The following is a 16,651-nucleotide window of genomic DNA, read 5'->3' as shown; positions in this document are numbered from 1 at the left end:
CGGGAGGATCCCACGTGCCGCGGAGCGGCTGGGCCCGTGAGCCGTGGCCGCCGAGCCTGTGCGTCCGGAGCCTGTGCTGCGCAGCGGGAGAGGCCACGACAGAGAGACGCCCGCGTACCAAAAAAAAAAAAAAAAAAAAAAAAAAGATGCCCCTGGAACAGACACCTACATGAGGTTTATTCTCCTGGGAGAGGGATGCAGACCTTCTACTGGCTCAGTGAAGTGATCTTCAACCAGGAGCTCCTGCAAATTTTGTGGGCTTGTCTCTAGGGAAGCAGTTTTCTGGACTTTGGCATTTTCCAGTGAGACTCTGAATATTCTTTGCTGAATTAACAAGAAGTAGCCCAGCAGGGTAATAAGGACAAGCGCTAAGAGTCAGCCTCAGGGCTCTTCTCCAAAGCCCAGCTCTGCCCCTACTGCCTGCCGGCTGTCTTAGTCTAGTTAGGAGGCTATAACAAAAAAGCCACTTGATGGCTTATAAACAACAAACATTTGTTTCTCACAGTTTCAGCGGCTGAGAAGTCCAAGATTAAAATGCCGGCAGATATGGCCCGCTTCTTCATAGATGGCTGCTTTCTCAGCATAACCTCACATGGTGGAAGGGAACTAGGGAGCTTGGTGGGGGTCTCTCTTATAAGGGCACTAATCCCATTCAGGGGGGCTCCATTCTCAGGACCTAAGCATCTCCCAAAGGCCCCACTTCCTAATACCATCACATTGGGGGATAGGCTTCAACATATAAGCTGTGGGCGACACAAACATTCAGACTATAGCAATGGCCCAGAAATGACGATGATGACGATGATATTGGCGGTAGTGGTGGTGGCAGAAAAGTATATGAACAACTACTGGACCACCCACCATGCACACCGGGTACTGGTCAAAGCGCTTTCCTTACAAAAGGATGCTCCCATTTCCAGGCATGCAATAACCCTCAGAACTGGGGGCCATTATCATAAGTGCCTTACCTGAGGTCACAAAAGAGTGAAGTGGTGAGGCCAGACTGAAAGCCAGGCAGGACAACTACAGAAACTCCACACCCAGCAGGCCCTGAATCGAGGCTGGACCCTCGGACCAGACATCCCATTCCAGAGAACAGTCCCCTGACATACCGACCCATTCACTGAGTGACAGATGTATAAGTGCTGCTTGTGGTGGCCAGAGATACCCAATTTCCCATCCACAGGAGACCTGTGTATATATTTTACTACCCCTTGTAGAATAAAAGGGGAAAATAAGAAGATATGTTTGCATGTGCTCACAATTACATACAGAAACTCTAACGTGCATTCCCAATGGGAATGGTACCACCCCAAAGGGGTGCAAGTTGGTTCTATTACAGTGGTTTGTGGCCCTGCAAAGGGCCCCGGTACCTAAACAGGTATATAGTGCATCTATGGGATTGACAGTTCATGGGGGTGGCAATGAGGAAAAAATTATCTAAAAAGGAGCCTGAGTAGAAAGGGTGGCAATAGTTATCAAAAGGCTGAGAAATACTACTCTAGAAGGCTCGAGAAAACTAGTATCAGGGAGCAGAGCAAAAATGGGAGTAAGACTTTGCTGGATATCTTTTTATATTGTTTTGTTTTTTTCAAGCATGTAAACATAGTGCCTCTATAAAATACAGATATTTTTATGTGATCTTTAAAAAGAATGCTGACCAAAGCCCTCAACAGAAGCCTGGACTCTACTGGTGCCCACTAAAGGTGGCCGTGTGAATTAAACTTGGCATTGGTGGTTTCTGGCAGTTTCTGGTGCCCCGCACAGCCCTACGCTACAACACCTGAATCAGGCTCTCCACGGTGCCATAGCCAGGCAACCCTTTTGCTTGGTTCTCATCAGAACAGAGAATCTCTGCATGTCACCCTCCATCAGCACCACCGCTGCCAGGGTGGCTGCCAGAAGCCGAGCCCTCCTGGGCCAATACGGCGGCCGGGCACATGGCCGGTGTCAGCAGCAGCCAGGCTGTCCGTGGGCTTTGCACGCCTCTCCAAACAGGAGCTGCTTTGTCACAGGCTTTGCCGGAGGCATGGACCGGCCCCAGTTAAAGATCCCTGACCTGCTGAACAAAGCCATGCCAGTCACAGATGGCTCTTCCACCCTCGATTCCTTTCCCACTTCCTGCACATTGGAGGGTGTGTCCCTCTGTGCATTCTTCCCTGGCCTGTTCTCACACTCTGGCACATCCAGCCTCCGGGTAAAGAGCTTTTTAAAAGGACACCCTGGGACCCTCTGCCAATGGAACAACTAGCAGAACTTGGGCCTGCGGCTGGGCCCTGCTATGCTCCACCGAGGATGCATAGCAGGGGACATGCTAACTGGACTTCCCAGCTGTCCCTGGGCCCAGGGCATCGTCCCCTTGTGCAGGTAAATGTCCCGAGGTCCCTGAAAGAAGCTTGGGAAGCAAACCTTGAGCCAGTGCCCTGGGGGCTTTCTCCCCTACTTTGGCCCACATGGTAGAGACAGGGCATACGGGCAAGTGGTCCTCATCGCCAAAGACCAGAATAGCCAATTTTCTATTCTCCTGTGCAGATATATCGTAAAAAATTTGAACCATGTCCTACAAGAAGTCAATTAAATTCACAAAGAAAAATAGCAGCTAATGTTTATCGGGGAGTACTTCGGGCCAAGCCCTGTTCTAAAAGTATGATGCACATTAACTCAATACATTCTCACCACAGCCTCATGAGGGAAGAGCTGGGATCATGTCCATTCTGTCGATGGGGAAACCGAGGCACAGCAAGGCTAGTCACTTGCCCAAGGTCACAGGCAAGTACGAACGCTGATATTCAAAGCTCCATTCAACATGTCTTACAGAGACATGGCAAGTAGGTCCTGAGAACCGGGAACAAGGCAAGGGGAAGATTCAAACTAGACCCAACCGAGGAAAGAGAATGCCTGCGGGCAGGCCACGACCCTGCACACATTTTATGCGGCGGCGCAGCACCTTTGGCTCCACCGCCTGGCAGCCCCAGGAAACCACCTCCACGGAGAAACGCACAAGGTGTGGCCAGCTCCTCCCGGTGCACCCGAGTGGCTTCCAAGGGTCAAGGGAAAGCTCTTGCCGGCCGCCTAACCTCCATGGGCGAGTTTGGGGTTCATTCCAACCTGCCGTGTTCACTCCCGGGGCGGAAGAGAGCAGGCAGAAGGGAATTGAAATTGGGCCATGTCTGGGCCCCGAGGTGAACAGCACATGTACCCTCCGCTTCTCTGTGGCCTGAAAGGCAGCCTCTGTCAGCCACAGATCGGTGCGTTCTCTGGGGCTTTTCCCTACCTTTTTCCCACGTGGAGTATTCTCATCTAACAAAAAAGGTCAAAGTATTCAAGTGGCCAAAATAAAGGCAAGGCTGGAAAAGGCACCACAAGAAACTTCAAGGGAAGCAAGGTTATTACAATCATCACCATTACTATTAATGGAGCAAGTATTAATCATTGAACGTCTTTTAGGAGCCTTATTTCCAAGTGCAGATCTTAATGCATGCTTGGCAGTTTGAGTATCTGAACAGGAAGGAGGTGTAGTTTTCATGGGTAAGAAAACAGAGGCCCAGAGAGTTTAAGTAACTGGTCCAAACAGGGGTCAGAGCAGCTGATACCCAAACAGCTTGCTGCCCCCTGGGTCTGCAGCCTGGAAGCCCCGTAACTAGGCACCTTCATTAGAACTGAGGGCAGGTCCCAAGGTGAGAAGGTACAAAGTGAACTAAACTTAAAACCGCTTTGTATGACCCCCTGCACTGCTGTGGGTGTATAAACTGGTGCAACCACTTTGGAAAACCGTCTGGCAAGGCCTCCACTCCTGACCTTCTGTGTGGGCAGCAAAAGAAGAGTTCAAGAGTGTTCACGGAAGGCTTCTTCATAAAATTGGAAACAACCCCAACATCCATCAACAGGAACATGGACACAGAGATTGTAGAATGTTTCCCCAGTGGAATAATCCATGACAACAAAATGAATGAACCTCAACTACAGCCAACAATATTGCCAGATCTCACAAGCTAGTGGTTGACAGAAGGAAGCCAGACACAAAAGGGCACAGCTGTGTGACTTCTGCTTCTACAAGAAGGCAAATTGAACCTCTGGGGTTAGAAAGTAGGATAATGGCCACCTTTGTGGAGAAGGCAGAAGATTACATGTCGGGGTGCTCCTGGGGTGCTAACAAGATTCCATGTCATTCGTGGTCTGGGTGGTAATTACCTGCGTGGTCCACCTGGTGAAATGCAGAATACACTATTGATTTCTGAGTGTGCCTATATTTCAATATTTAAATATATAGAAATATTCAAATTTACTCAGTGTATTTCAATAAATGATTTTCAAGTATGAAGAATGGGAAAGCAGATTGAAAAACAAACTGGTTTGTGCTCTTCCTACATGTATAAACACACACACACACACACACACACACACACATCTGTTGTCTGGGGCGACAACAGATACTTAAAGGTTACTCATGACCATGTGAGGCCCACTTGGAATCTGATGCATCACGGAGCACCGCGGATGGACTCCCATTCTCTACCCGAGATGCTCACCACTGGTCTACAATGACAGGGTGAGTGGGAGGGACTGGCATACTTCTCACTCTAGAGACTAAACCAGCGCCGGACAGAGAGTCCACGGGGGAAAGTGCCAGTCCTTGCTCTGGCATCACTTATTTATGAGGCACCCCTGCCCTGATCCAGCCCCTGAGCGCACACGTGGAGAGAGGTCGTTACAGCCCCATTTCATTCGCCCTCTCACTCGGGTCAGGCATTCTGCATTAGTTGAATTTTCTACATGATAACCCCCTTCCAGGTAAGCACCAAAACTTTATCTTCACCATGTTGGGTGTAAATTGTTCAAAAGTGGATGATACCTTGGTCTCTCTTTTAAAATGGAGCACAGTGCCCCGAACTCAACCTGTGTTTGATTATTCAGGACCAGACAGATCAATTATTAACTCAGCAGTACCTTGAGGTCAGCCCTGTAAGGCACGTGGGGCAGTCTGCCCCTATACTAAGCGGCTCTAAGCATCTTTGCTGGACGCATTTGGGGGAAGTTTTTGAAAGACTGTTTTACTAGAGAGAGGACATGGAAAGTACAAGGAGTCACCGAACCCCCAGATAACCCGGATCGTCAAAACTTTGCATAAAGGAAAAGTCAATAGTCTCCGAGTGAGCATCAAAGGATTCCTGCCACCGGAGTGTCTGATATCTAGCACCTGGTCTTTGTGGTAACTACTGTGGCTATTCTGAAGCTTTCCGCCTTACTTCCTACTGCTTGGCTGGGTTCCTGAGAGGACATTTTCCTAAATAATTGAGGTTTCAGGGTAACACACACACACACACACCCCGGCTGCCATCCTTACAAGCCACTGGCAGAGGCTCTGGCCAATCACTGAGACCTCATCCTTCTCCCTAAGACATTTCCAGAAAGGGATGGAGGATCTCCTTTGAGTCCCAGGCCTCACCCCTGTTCCTGGGTGTGCTTGTCCATGGCCGAGTCTCAAGGCTGCCGGCGTAGGCTCACTACCCCAGAGCCCATAGTGAGATGGCCTGTTGACCTGAGAACCCCCAGCTCTTCCGAGAACGTGTCACCTGAGGCACCCGGCAGGAGTGCCCTCCGAGTCCCAGGTCCCCAATGCCTCGCTAGCCTGCCTGCCCCCCACTCCGCCCCATCCCGGCACTGCACGAACACTCGGTACCTGCTCCATGCAGGCGCCCTGGGCGGTAGAAAGTGGGGCCGCCCTTTAGTTCTAGGCAGGGGAGGGGATCAGAATTCTTTGTGAACTCATCACATTTTGGCTCTTCCAGTTAGGTTTCCAATAACCGCACTAGTGGACGGAGGCACAAGGCAACCTTTTAAATTGTGCCTCCCCTGCCCCGCCCCCAACATTCCTGCCGCGGGATTCACAGTCTAGTATCTGGGTGTGTCTAAAGCGAAGTAAACCCTTTGCTTTCCACCTCTGCCTCCCTACTGTCCATTTTCCAAATGCAGCCAGTGATCTCTTCAGAAGGTAAATCCAATCGCACTGCCCTGCTGCCAGAAACCCACCGACACTAGCCCAGCCTCTGACCTCACAGCCTCTGCCGGCCTCGCTGTGCGCTTGGTCTCAGGGGGCCAACACCACCTCCACCCAGCGACACTCCGGCTCCTGACCTTGTGTGCTTTCCCTCGTGGCTTTTTATCACCATCTGAAATAAGCTGGTTTATTACCTTACATGCTAACGTCTGCCTCGTTTACCCAAAAAAACACCCCACGAGAGCAAGGGCTTTTGACTCGCTCACCAGCGTAGCCCTTAGTCCCGGAAGGGTGCCTGGGTGCCTTTTCTATAAAAGGCAACCAGTTGATGCCTTTGGGTGAGAGGGAGGGAGGCTGGTGGAGGAGGGATGGAGAGGAGGGCTCACAGTTCAGAGGATCGGGCTACTGCTAGGAGCTGAGGGTATCTGCCAGGTACGACCTGGGCCTTTAGAACAAGAAACTGGGTACAGAGGAGACAAGGGGACAGAGAAAAAAACAGTGAGCGCGCAAAGCATGCATTTCGGAAGAGTGCGCCTCAGTTGGGGCAGGCAGAGGAACACGAGGAGAGGAGTGAGGGTATATTTTGCCCTGAAATATCACTTATTTTGTTAGCTCAAAAAGAGACTTTTGGAAAACGCCTCAAGTCTTTGGAGTGGAGAAAGCAGAAGCTGCGTTTTGGAGTTCCAAGAAAAAAGGGGGCCAAGACAGACGGCGGCGTCTGTGTGCAGGAATGCAGCTGCGGAGGAAGAGAGGTGGAGCCAGGTAGGATGCCCAGACCAGACAACGGATCGCTCTGATCGTTAGCAAAGGGTCGGGGAAAGATAACCAAACACTGGGGCTTCCCGGGATCACAGGTGAGCAGCGTGGTCCACTTCTGAGACGATGTGTTTGCATGTGGACCCATAGCCCCTGGTGACTCTTCTCTTTCCAGATGCAGAACCTTCCTTTGACCCTCAAAGCACTGAAGCCCAGCTCTCACAAAGTTTCCAAGGAAAGACTAGTTTGCCAAAAATCCCAAAAGGCAAATGAATGGCAGGTGAGAAATAGCCCCCACCCGGGAAAGCACATTCTGCTGGAGCTTGGGCAGCCAGAGCTGTATTTTGTGGGGAGACCTCCTTTGGGGAATTGATGAAAGGGATGGAGAACGACCTAGGATGCCTCCCAAACAGACTAGAGAAATGACCCAGGGATTTCCAGTTTACCTGTCAGAAAGAAATGCCAAAGAGCTGAGAAGTCTGAATCCCACATTCACAAAGCCAACAGTGGAGTCTGAGAGTGTTTCGTGAGTGCACAGGCCGGACGGCGTCTGTGAGAGGGATCTGAAACCCCAGAAGTTAGGAGACAATGCTGCACCCCTCTTCCTGGCGGCTACAGCGGTGGTGCAGTTCAGGGCTCACCACTGACCAACAGGCCACACGAGCACCTCCCCAGCAGAGGGACCTGAGCTGGGCAGAGCCTTGGGGACAATTCCAGTCAAGCACGGAACATCTAACCAGCAGCCACATTGCTGCCTTTTGGGGACCACGCTGGTGGAGATTATTCTCCTGCCCTGTCATGCTCTGGGCCCAGGAACGTGAAGCCCCCAAATTGAGAAGACCGGATACAGCACATGGGACGGGGCAGTGCTGGTTCTGAACTCTGAGATTCCTTCATGTTATTTCTCCCGCACACCAGGGGAGAGGGGTCCCAGGCCTGCCACGCTGTATAACTCCGAGGGCCCCCGTTCACACAGAGTACAATCAAATACAATGTGAACAGTGCCCCCTGGAGTGGTGAGGGTGATCAAGTAATTCTGGCAAGCGCTCCCTCCCCCTCGTTTCAGAGACTGATAATGTCCACTAGCTCAGTAAAGGCTCTGACAAGTCCTGTAGTGAACAAGGTTTTTAAAAACTTGGTTTTCTCAAGTATTTTTTGCTTTCTCAGCCACAGAACCCTCATTTCAGAGAATACCTCCTAAAATCCCAGGGAACTGGGCTTATGGAGAATGTCCTTAAGAAAAGGCTCCACCAGGAGAAGCAATTTCACTATCTTGGTTCTCAGAGACAGCCTTAGAGCTGACTCGTGTTACTGAGCCTCTGGGAGATCACCCTCTCACCACGACCTTGAACCTGCCTGTGTTCAGAAAGACACTTAGGAGGCCCCAGAGGGTCTCCATTCTCAGCTGCTTTCTCCATAACGCAAACTTCTGTCTGGATTTAAATATATAGAAATGTTCAAATTTACTCAGTGTATTTCAATAAATGATTTTCAAGTATGAAGAATGGGAAAGCAGATTGAAAAACAAACTGGTTTGTGCTCTTCCTACATGTATAAACACACACACACACACACACACACACACACACCTGTTGTCTGGGGCGACAACAGATACTTAAAGGTTACTCATGACCATGTGAGGCCCACTTGGAATCTGATGCATCACGGAGCACCGCGGATGGACTCCCATTCTCTACCCGAGATGCTCACCACTGGTCTACAATGACAGGGTGAGTGGGAGGGACTGGCATACTTCTCACTCTAGAGACTAAACCAGCGCCGGACAGAGAGTCCACGGGGGAAAGTGCCAGTCCTTGCTCTGGCATCACTTATTTATGAGGCACCCCTGCCCTGATCCAGCCCCTGAGCGCACACGTGGAGAGAGGTCGTTACAGCCCCATTTCATTCGCCCTCTCACTCGGGTCAGGCATTCTGCATTAGTTGAATTTTCTACATGATAACCCCCTTCCAGGTAAGCACCAAAACTTTATCTTCACCATTTTGGGTGTAAATTGTTCAAAAGTGGATGATACCTTGGTCTCTCTTTTAAAATGGAGCACAGTGCCCCGAACTCAACCTGTGTTTGATTATTCAGGACCAGACAGATCAATTATTAACTCAGCAGTACCTTGAGGTCAGCCCTGTAAGGCACGTGGGGCAGTCTGCCCCTATACTAAGCGGCTCTAAGCATCTTTGCTGGACGCATTTGGGGGAAGTTTTTGAAAGACTGTTTTACTAGAGAGAGGACATGGAAAGTACAAGGAGTCACCGAACCCCCAGATAACCCGGATCGTCAAAACTTTGCATAAAGGAAAAGTCAATAGTCTCCGAGTGAGCATCAAAGGATTCCTGCCACCGGAGTGTCTGATATCTAGCACCTGGTCTTTGTGGTAACTACTGTGGCTATTCTGAAGCTTTCCGCCTTACTTCCTACTGCTTGGCTGGGTTCCTGAGAGGACATTTTCCTAAATAATTGAGGTTTCAGGGTATATCAGATGCTACTGCCGGTAAAGTGCGAGGCCAGAGCTGTGGATGGCCGCCAGCGGTATAGGCTTTCCTTCTCCCGTTCAGAAATTCAAACCACCTGTCTTCTTTCTTCTGGCGCCCCCAGGGGAAGGCTGCTCTGCCTGCCCCGCCCTCTCTGTCCTTCACCCGCACCTGGCTGACCCCAGGTGAGTCCTGCCAACGCAACTGGCCCTTCCTCCCTGCGATCGCAGACCGATGTCACACACGTGGCCACTCCAACAAGACTACCCTCCAGCTGGGCCCCCGCCAACAGACTCAGGCGCCTACAGACACACAAAGCTGCCTCTGCCTCTCTTCATTGGTCCAGCCACCCCATCAGCTGGGCTCACCACAACGGAAGCCCGCCGCTTCCCTCCCATCAACGCGTGGCTCTGTTCCACCGGCACAGGGCAGAGATATGCCCGCAGCCTGCCCGCAAGCCCCCCATTCGTGCTCCCTTCCGAGAGAGCCACTTTTCAACGAGATTTCTCCTTCCCCCGGCCCCATCCCTCTCCCCCAAACACACAAAAGAGGGCTATAAAGTGGGATTTTTTTTTTTTTTTTCTTTCCGGGAATAAAAGGTTAGCTTTCCTTCCTTTCTGTTTCCCTCTCCTTGGTCTAAATTTGGCAAGCGGAAAGAGTGGAAGCAGTTAAGCTGACCCAGTTCGTGACCCAGGGGACACTCCGAGGGCCGGAAGTGCCCTCATCTGCTCTGTCTCTTGCAACGGCTGTAGCGGAGCAACTAAAACGCCACCACCCACCCCGGAACTCCTGCTTGGACGTGATTCATGCACAGAGTTGGGTGAGGCCTTAAAGCTTATCTTACTCAACTCCCTCAGATTAAAGAGGGGGACACTGAGGCCCAAACAGGTGAAGGAAGATACCCAGGCCACACAGCAAACTTGCTGGGGAGATGCTTCGGGGCACCGAACTCACGGGCAGTGAGAAAAACAAGCATCTTACCGTCATCCAAGTAGGTCTGGTCCAAGTTCTGCTCCTGTTTAATTGTCACGCCCGCGGGTAGTACTTCCTTTTGGTCACCGACCGGAGGTCCGTTTTTGGCGGCTCTTTGGCTTGTGGCATTCTGCTGCTGAATGACCGTGGGGTAGGAGCCCGGGCTCAGCCTCTGACCTTGACTGGCAGGGGGTGGGCCGGGCCTGGTGGTGCCGGGCGCGAAGTTCTCGCAGTACACGATGTGCTGGAACTCCTGGTGGCTTCCGCAGCGCAGCTGCTGGTTGGTGGGCGAGCAGTGGATCACCGCTGAGGCCTGCTGGTTGGCCGGACTGGAGTGGAGCAGGGCCGAGCTCTGGCCCTGGGAGCCAGCGTGCACCAGCACGGAGCAGTGGGCATCCGCGAGGGACAGCGGGGCGGCCATGAGGGCCGGCTGCTGGTAGCCCAGCAGGCTGGGGCTCAGGCTCTTGCTCCGCTGGTAGAGGACAGCCGCTGGGCTCTGCTGCTGGTAGCGGGCGTCGGGGGATGAGAGCCCTGAGCGGAACTGCTGGCAGGGAGCCATGGTGGCCACGAGGCAGGAGGGGGACTCGGCCACCATTGGGTGCTGTGGGTAGTAAGGCTGGCTCCCCAGGCCCCCGTGGGCAGGGCTGCAGATCAAGGTGGGGTCGTATTCATCGGTGGGCTCCGTCTTGATGGCAGGGACTGAGAGAAGAGAAAAGCACACGGCGTGCGCCGCTCTTAGCGCCACAGGGGTGCGCAGAGCATTAGCAGACGGCGGTTGGAAACGCGGCCTTCGGAGACCACAAGGGTGGGATCAAAGATCTAGGCTCTGTCACTTATTAGCCTTGAGCAAGCGGCTCCCTGTGCAATCGTCTTAGGTCAGAAATTTTACCCTGGGTGATGATCTTGAACTATAGGTCTTTCTGACGGTGGAAAAGGGGCTGGTGGGTCTGTGTCAGCCCCTGTGCAGCCTTTTGGCCCAGGGGGAGAGCTCGGGGAAGAGTGCTTGATGTAAAATTATGCCTCCGCCTCCTCCTCCTGCTCTAGCAGCTCCAGTGCCCCGCCCCTGCTCGCTGCCCTTCATCATACTCACCACCAGCTGAAGTATCTGTGCGCTTTACGTGCTCACTTGTTATCTGAAACCCCCCACCAGCATGTCAGCTCCTCAAAGGGAGGATTTTTTTTCAGTGCTGGATCCCCAGCACCTAAAACCATACCTGGCACTTAATCAGCACTCAGATATTTTCTGGACAAAGGAATGACCAAACGGTGACTGGCGGCCTCCTTAGTTTTGTAGTACTTTGGGGGAATGAGGCCTGCTGGCTTGGGCCTCAGTTTCCTCATCTGTTAGCTGGCAGGAACAATCACACCTACCCCACGGGGTTGTGGGCAAGATTAAATGAGATATGTGTGCACTGTATGCACAGTGACTGCATACAGTAAGTGCTCAATGCTTGCTGTTGTTGCTACTATCACTGTGACTACCGTGAGTGTTGGTGAGGTCACCATTCCCCTCTCCCCACCCCGGACAGTCACCAGAATTCGTACTTCTCCGACATCCTTTACCCAAAGCATCACCAGGCCCAGGAACTGAGGAATCAGTTTTCTTTTCACTGGAGTAAATGAATTGGTGACAGGACCGTAATCAAATTGGGGGGAGGGGCTCCCAAATGCTGGGGGCTGGAGGGGGCAAAGGAGTTTCAGCATCTACAGCAAAAATGCAGCTCTGACTCCAACTTCTCGGGAAGCCACTCAAAGACCGTCTCCAGGTACCTGGGCCTCGAGTTCTCACCCGAGCCAAGTTCAGGCAGGTGAGTGCTGACGCCCAGACCCAGAGAGGCCTCATCGCCACACAGGAGGGGCGACAGCACGTGACACATAACTGAAAACCTCTGTGTTACAAAGGATCGTTGAACTGCGGTCTAGAGCCCTCCCAGAGATTCTCCCCCAGTTCTGGGTCCCAGTAGGCCTTTGCCACTCACGGCATGGTACGCCAGTCGTGGGACAATGGAACACTCACGGTGCCACATAAACCTGTGGGCGCACGCACCCCACCCAAGCCAGGCCCTCGCTTTTGTGCTGCGGGCAGCCCAGGGGCTCCATGTGAAACTGTCACAGTGGAAATTATACCCTGGCTGACATTCTCAGATCGTAGGTTTCCTGGAAAGGCTGCTGGCAGGCCTGTCTCGGGCTTGGGAAGTTTGTAGCCTCTTTCTGTAGCCCTAACCACAACCCAACATATCAGTAATATCAATATTACTTATTATCTGAATCCCCTTCCATCACTATTATCTGTCATCTGAATCCCCTGTTAGAACATCGGCTCCAGGAGGGCAGGGATTTTTGATGTGTTCACTCTTGTGTCTCCAAGCTAAAACAGGGCCTGGCACTCAGATATTTTCTGGACAAATGAATGAACGCAAAATGGCTCTCATCGCCCTTCTTAGGACTGTAGTGCTTTGTGAGAACGAGGCCTCCTGGCCTGGTTATCCGCCCAGCAACTCCATTTGGCCACCTGCTGTGGGGTCCCTAAGATTCCACATTTTAGGGCACATTCACCTTCTACCCCTACTGTGATCAACCCTAAAACAGGGATAGGAGTCATCAGCTTTGCCACCTTCTGGTGAACAAGTCTACGTGTGCCCCATTATTATTCTGCCCTCGCAAGAAAATATGAATAACAACAATAGTTAATATCGTTGATGTGCGCCATCCTAAGCACTTCACGTGCATTTGATGTATATAACTCTTATAAGGAAGGTGCCATCTGACAGATGAGGAAACTGAGGGTCAGAGAGGTTGAGTCACCTGCCCTAGGTCACCCAGCAGATCGCGTGCATCCTCACCCAGATCCCGACGCTGCCTCTCCACACACAGGGGGCCTTCGGAGAGAACTTCTTACCTGGGTGGTAGGTAAAGTGCTGAGGCTGACTTCGTTTTCTTTTCCCGTTAATGACGTAGAAGTTCACCTTCACCGATGTCCGAATGTGCTTGTTCCGATACTCAGGGATCTCAACAAAAAGCATGTTCTGAAAGAAAGGAGTTGTCAATAATTTAACTGCAACCACGTCTAAATTGCCATCCAAGGTCCTAAGCACAGTGAGCCAGCCCACCTAGAAGGACTCGTGGTGGGGGAGGGATAAATTGGGAGTATGGGATTAACAGATGCACACTACCATATACTCAGTATAAAACAGATAAACAACAAGGAATTACTGTATAGCCCAGGGAACTATATTCAGTATCTTGTAATAACCTATAATGGAAAAGAGTTTTTAAAAGAAGAATATTGATATATACATAACCGAATCACTTTGTTGTACAACGGAAACAAACACAATATTGTAAATCAATTATACCTCAATAAAAATAAAGAAATAAATAAAAGTAAAAGGACTTGTGACACGTTCCGTACATTTACAGGCAAAATTCTAATTAAGGGGAAGTTGCCTTTTCAGCTGCAGCGAAGAAAGACTTACCGCTTACTCTATCAAGGTATATGAAGATATCACCGCTACAAATCAAAGGGCGTGGTGCTCAATAAACATGTAATTCATTCATCAATTCAATACCCACTGAGTGCCTTTTAGGTCCAAAGCACTGGGACTTTGATGAAGGAAGGGGAAAAAAGAGGGAAAGAGAGCACGAGGGAGGTGGGGGAGGGGAGGACAGGGTGTCTGGTCATCGTGTCCGGGTGCTTACAGGCTGGCTCTTGTCTTTATCCACCGTGGCCTCCATCTCCCAAATCTGCTGCCCATCTGGAAAAATTTAAAAATGACAGACTTTGAAGGAACTATTAGCAACCGAGAATTTAAGACAAAAACTCACCAACTTATCTATATCTTGGCTTACGTGTTAGATTATTTCAGTAAAGTACACCTGCGCGTTTGCATTATGTATGCATATATGTACATATATGTGTTTTTATTTCTATAAATGCATATTTCTTTTTGCAAAGAGAAGGCACCTTGACAACAGAAAACTGGGCAACAATACAAGATAAGGGAAAAAATAGAAATGGCCCATCGTCCCAATACCGTTATCTTTTTTCTCTATATTTGAATGTCTACATATCTTTCCTTCTTTTAAAAAAAAAAAAACAAGTATTGTCATACGCTTTACTTTCTAATACGCTTTGTTCAACCAAAGACTATTTCCAAAACACTCTGCATATGCCAAGACTGTCACAGGGGCCCCATTACAGATCCCTGGCTGTCCCAGACATGACTTCTTCATCGTCTGAGAACACAGGTGGCTCACATATTCTGTCCTAAGAGGCTTAAACAATGTCCTGGCTCGTGAGGCCTTGGAGTGGAAACACAGGCACCCACCCTTCACCTTTCAGTCACCAGAGAGCCTGGCTCTCATGTGACTCATTACAACAGGCGCTGAGAGGTTTGCTCAGGGGTAAACCCCCCTCCCCTGGAGCAGGGCACTGGTTCCCCGGTTCGGGGCCAACAAGTTGGGCCAAAAAAAACTCCGCATTTGCAAATAATAGATTTTTTTTTGCTGACCACCTACATCGGCCAGTGGCAGTTTTCGGCTGAAACAAATCATTTCCACAAGTGTTTCCAGGGTGTTTTGTGGAACACTTGCTCTGAAGAATATTAAATGGGTTTATGAGAAAGGAAAGCAAGTTCTACCAGCTAGTAAGAATTTGGAAAAGGCGGAGTCAGAGTCAAGTGGGTTTCTTTACTGCAGGATTTCTCAGAGCCTTTAATCTGCTCAGGTGCAGCATTAACTCTCCGATGTGGGCTGGGTATGGATCATGTCCCGACATTTAGCCAAAGCGTCCCGCCTCTTTGTAAGCACTATTAGCAGCCTCTGGGATAGGTTAGATTTGAACCCATATAGTCTCGCCTCTTAAGGTTCACCCAAAGAAATCTGGTTTCTAAGCATTATTGGAACTTGTATAGGACATATTTCGCAAAATAATAACTAATAAAAGGTCTTGTGATTGCTACCAGAGCTAATGCAATCTAGCTGATCTGAAGAAAGAACAAGCACTGAGCCAGTTGGAGCCTTCTCCAACAAGTCAGTCTGCAAGTCTTGGCCTTACAGTTCTATTCAGTGCACTCCCTGAAATGACTAAGGAAGACACAGGTTATGTCCAAAGGGAAGAGGAAAACATGGTTAGTGTACCAACTCTCACTATGGCGTGAGATCCCTGAGGGAGGGACCAAGTTGTAGCTGTCACGGTCTCCCCAACACCCAACATACTGTAGGTGCCTAGTAAACATCTCACGTCTGAGCATACAAAAGTGTCAGCAGCTCCAAAGGCTGCTGATGGGGCCAGGATAAAGCCAGGAGCTGACACCAGCCACTGCTCAGAAGGAAGCAAGAAAGGATAGAAGGATAGATGTCAAGGAATTTGAAGTTAACTCATCAAGATAGGGTATTTCCAGTGTGTAAAGCCCGGGACAGAACTCTTCAGAGAAAATCCTCATTTCTTTATCAAAGACAGGTCAAAGGTCATCCAACAGAGACACGTGTCCCCCTCTCAGATGGTGGTACGAGCTAGGCACGGGTCCTCATCAAAAAACCACGTCTCTATTCACTAACTGCAGTGCGAGCTCTAAGTCAGAAGATCAAGTAATAAATTAATTGAGGAAATGAACAGCATGTCGATGTCTGGTGTGTCACCCTCCCCCTAGCCTCTCAGTGGCTGAATTGAGTTCTGCCATCGATGGTACCATGGCTCTTTGGGTTTGGTTCATTACCATGTATGAGCGTCACTCACTTAGAAAAGAAAGGACCATTTTCATGTCTCAAAATTGGGAGGAGAGAGAGAGAAGTACCCAGAAATGTGACTGGGAAGTATTAAGCTGGGTCCATAAAGCTGCCACCCAGCTCTCTTCCTCGACTCACGCCAATAAGCGGGAGATGAAGCACAGAAAATACAAAACGACGGTGTGATGAAAAGGGTGTCACCGTGAGGAGAGCCCTCCAAGTCCCTTCCCCTGGTCTAAGGACCCAAGAGAAATGGAAAGGAGCCCTTCTCCCCAAATTTCACATTTGTCTCCATCTCCGGTGAGCATACATAATACACAAAACGCCACCCAGCAACAGCCACAGAATTCTAGGGTACAGGTGCTAGACAGTAGCCTTAAAAATTAGCCATCCAAACACCATCAGATAGGGAAACTGAGGCCCAGAGAAGGGGGGTTGTCCAAAGACATGCGGTAGACAGTTATTAAACCAACAACTGGCACAGTCCAATAACAAAGGGAATGCTTTCAAGGAAAGAAGCTCAAGGTTACTAAGCAGAGAGAAGATGCCAGCTTCCTGGGAGGCTGGAGAAAGGTCCTACATAGGGACGATCTTTTTTTTTTTTTTTTTTTTTTTTTTGCGGTACGCGGGCCTCTCACCGCTGTGGCCTCTCCCGTTGCGGAGCACAGGCTCCGGACGCGCAGGCTCAGCGGCCATGGCTTACGGGCCCAG

The 16,651-nt window shown here is 50.3% G+C and overlaps 1 protein-coding gene across 8 annotated transcripts in view; it reads right to left on the bottom strand.

The window, feature by feature from the left end:
• The window catches only part of NFATC2 (nuclear factor of activated T cells 2), a 161,037-nt gene that overhangs the window by 35,536 nt on the left and 108,850 nt on the right, over nucleotides 1–16,651 (bottom strand). For 7 of the 8 annotated variants that reach the window (XR_003682787.2, XM_007129001.4, XM_007129003.4 and 4 more), the window contains exons 7-9: nucleotides 13,913–13,968; nucleotides 13,113–13,239; nucleotides 10,223–10,912 (exon numbers count right to left, since the gene is read on the bottom strand). Coding sequence is in view for 7 of the 8 variants with exons in the window: in XM_007129001.4 (XP_007129063.1) it covers nucleotides 10,223–10,912; nucleotides 13,113–13,239; nucleotides 13,913–13,968 (873 nt within the window). In the remaining variant the exon portion in view is untranslated. Of the gene's footprint in view, nucleotides 1–9,802; nucleotides 10,913–13,112; nucleotides 13,240–13,912; nucleotides 13,969–16,651 lie in introns of those variants that run through there. The other variant, XM_028498429.1, reaches the window with a different exon arrangement.

The sequence above is a fragment of the Physeter macrocephalus genome, chromosome 14 (genome assembly GCF_002837175.3).
Source record: "Physeter macrocephalus isolate SW-GA chromosome 14, ASM283717v5, whole genome shotgun sequence".
NCBI classification, from domain to species: domain Eukaryota; kingdom Metazoa; phylum Chordata; class Mammalia; order Artiodactyla; family Physeteridae; genus Physeter; species Physeter macrocephalus.
This window is presented reverse-complemented; position numbering and strand designations above follow the sequence as displayed.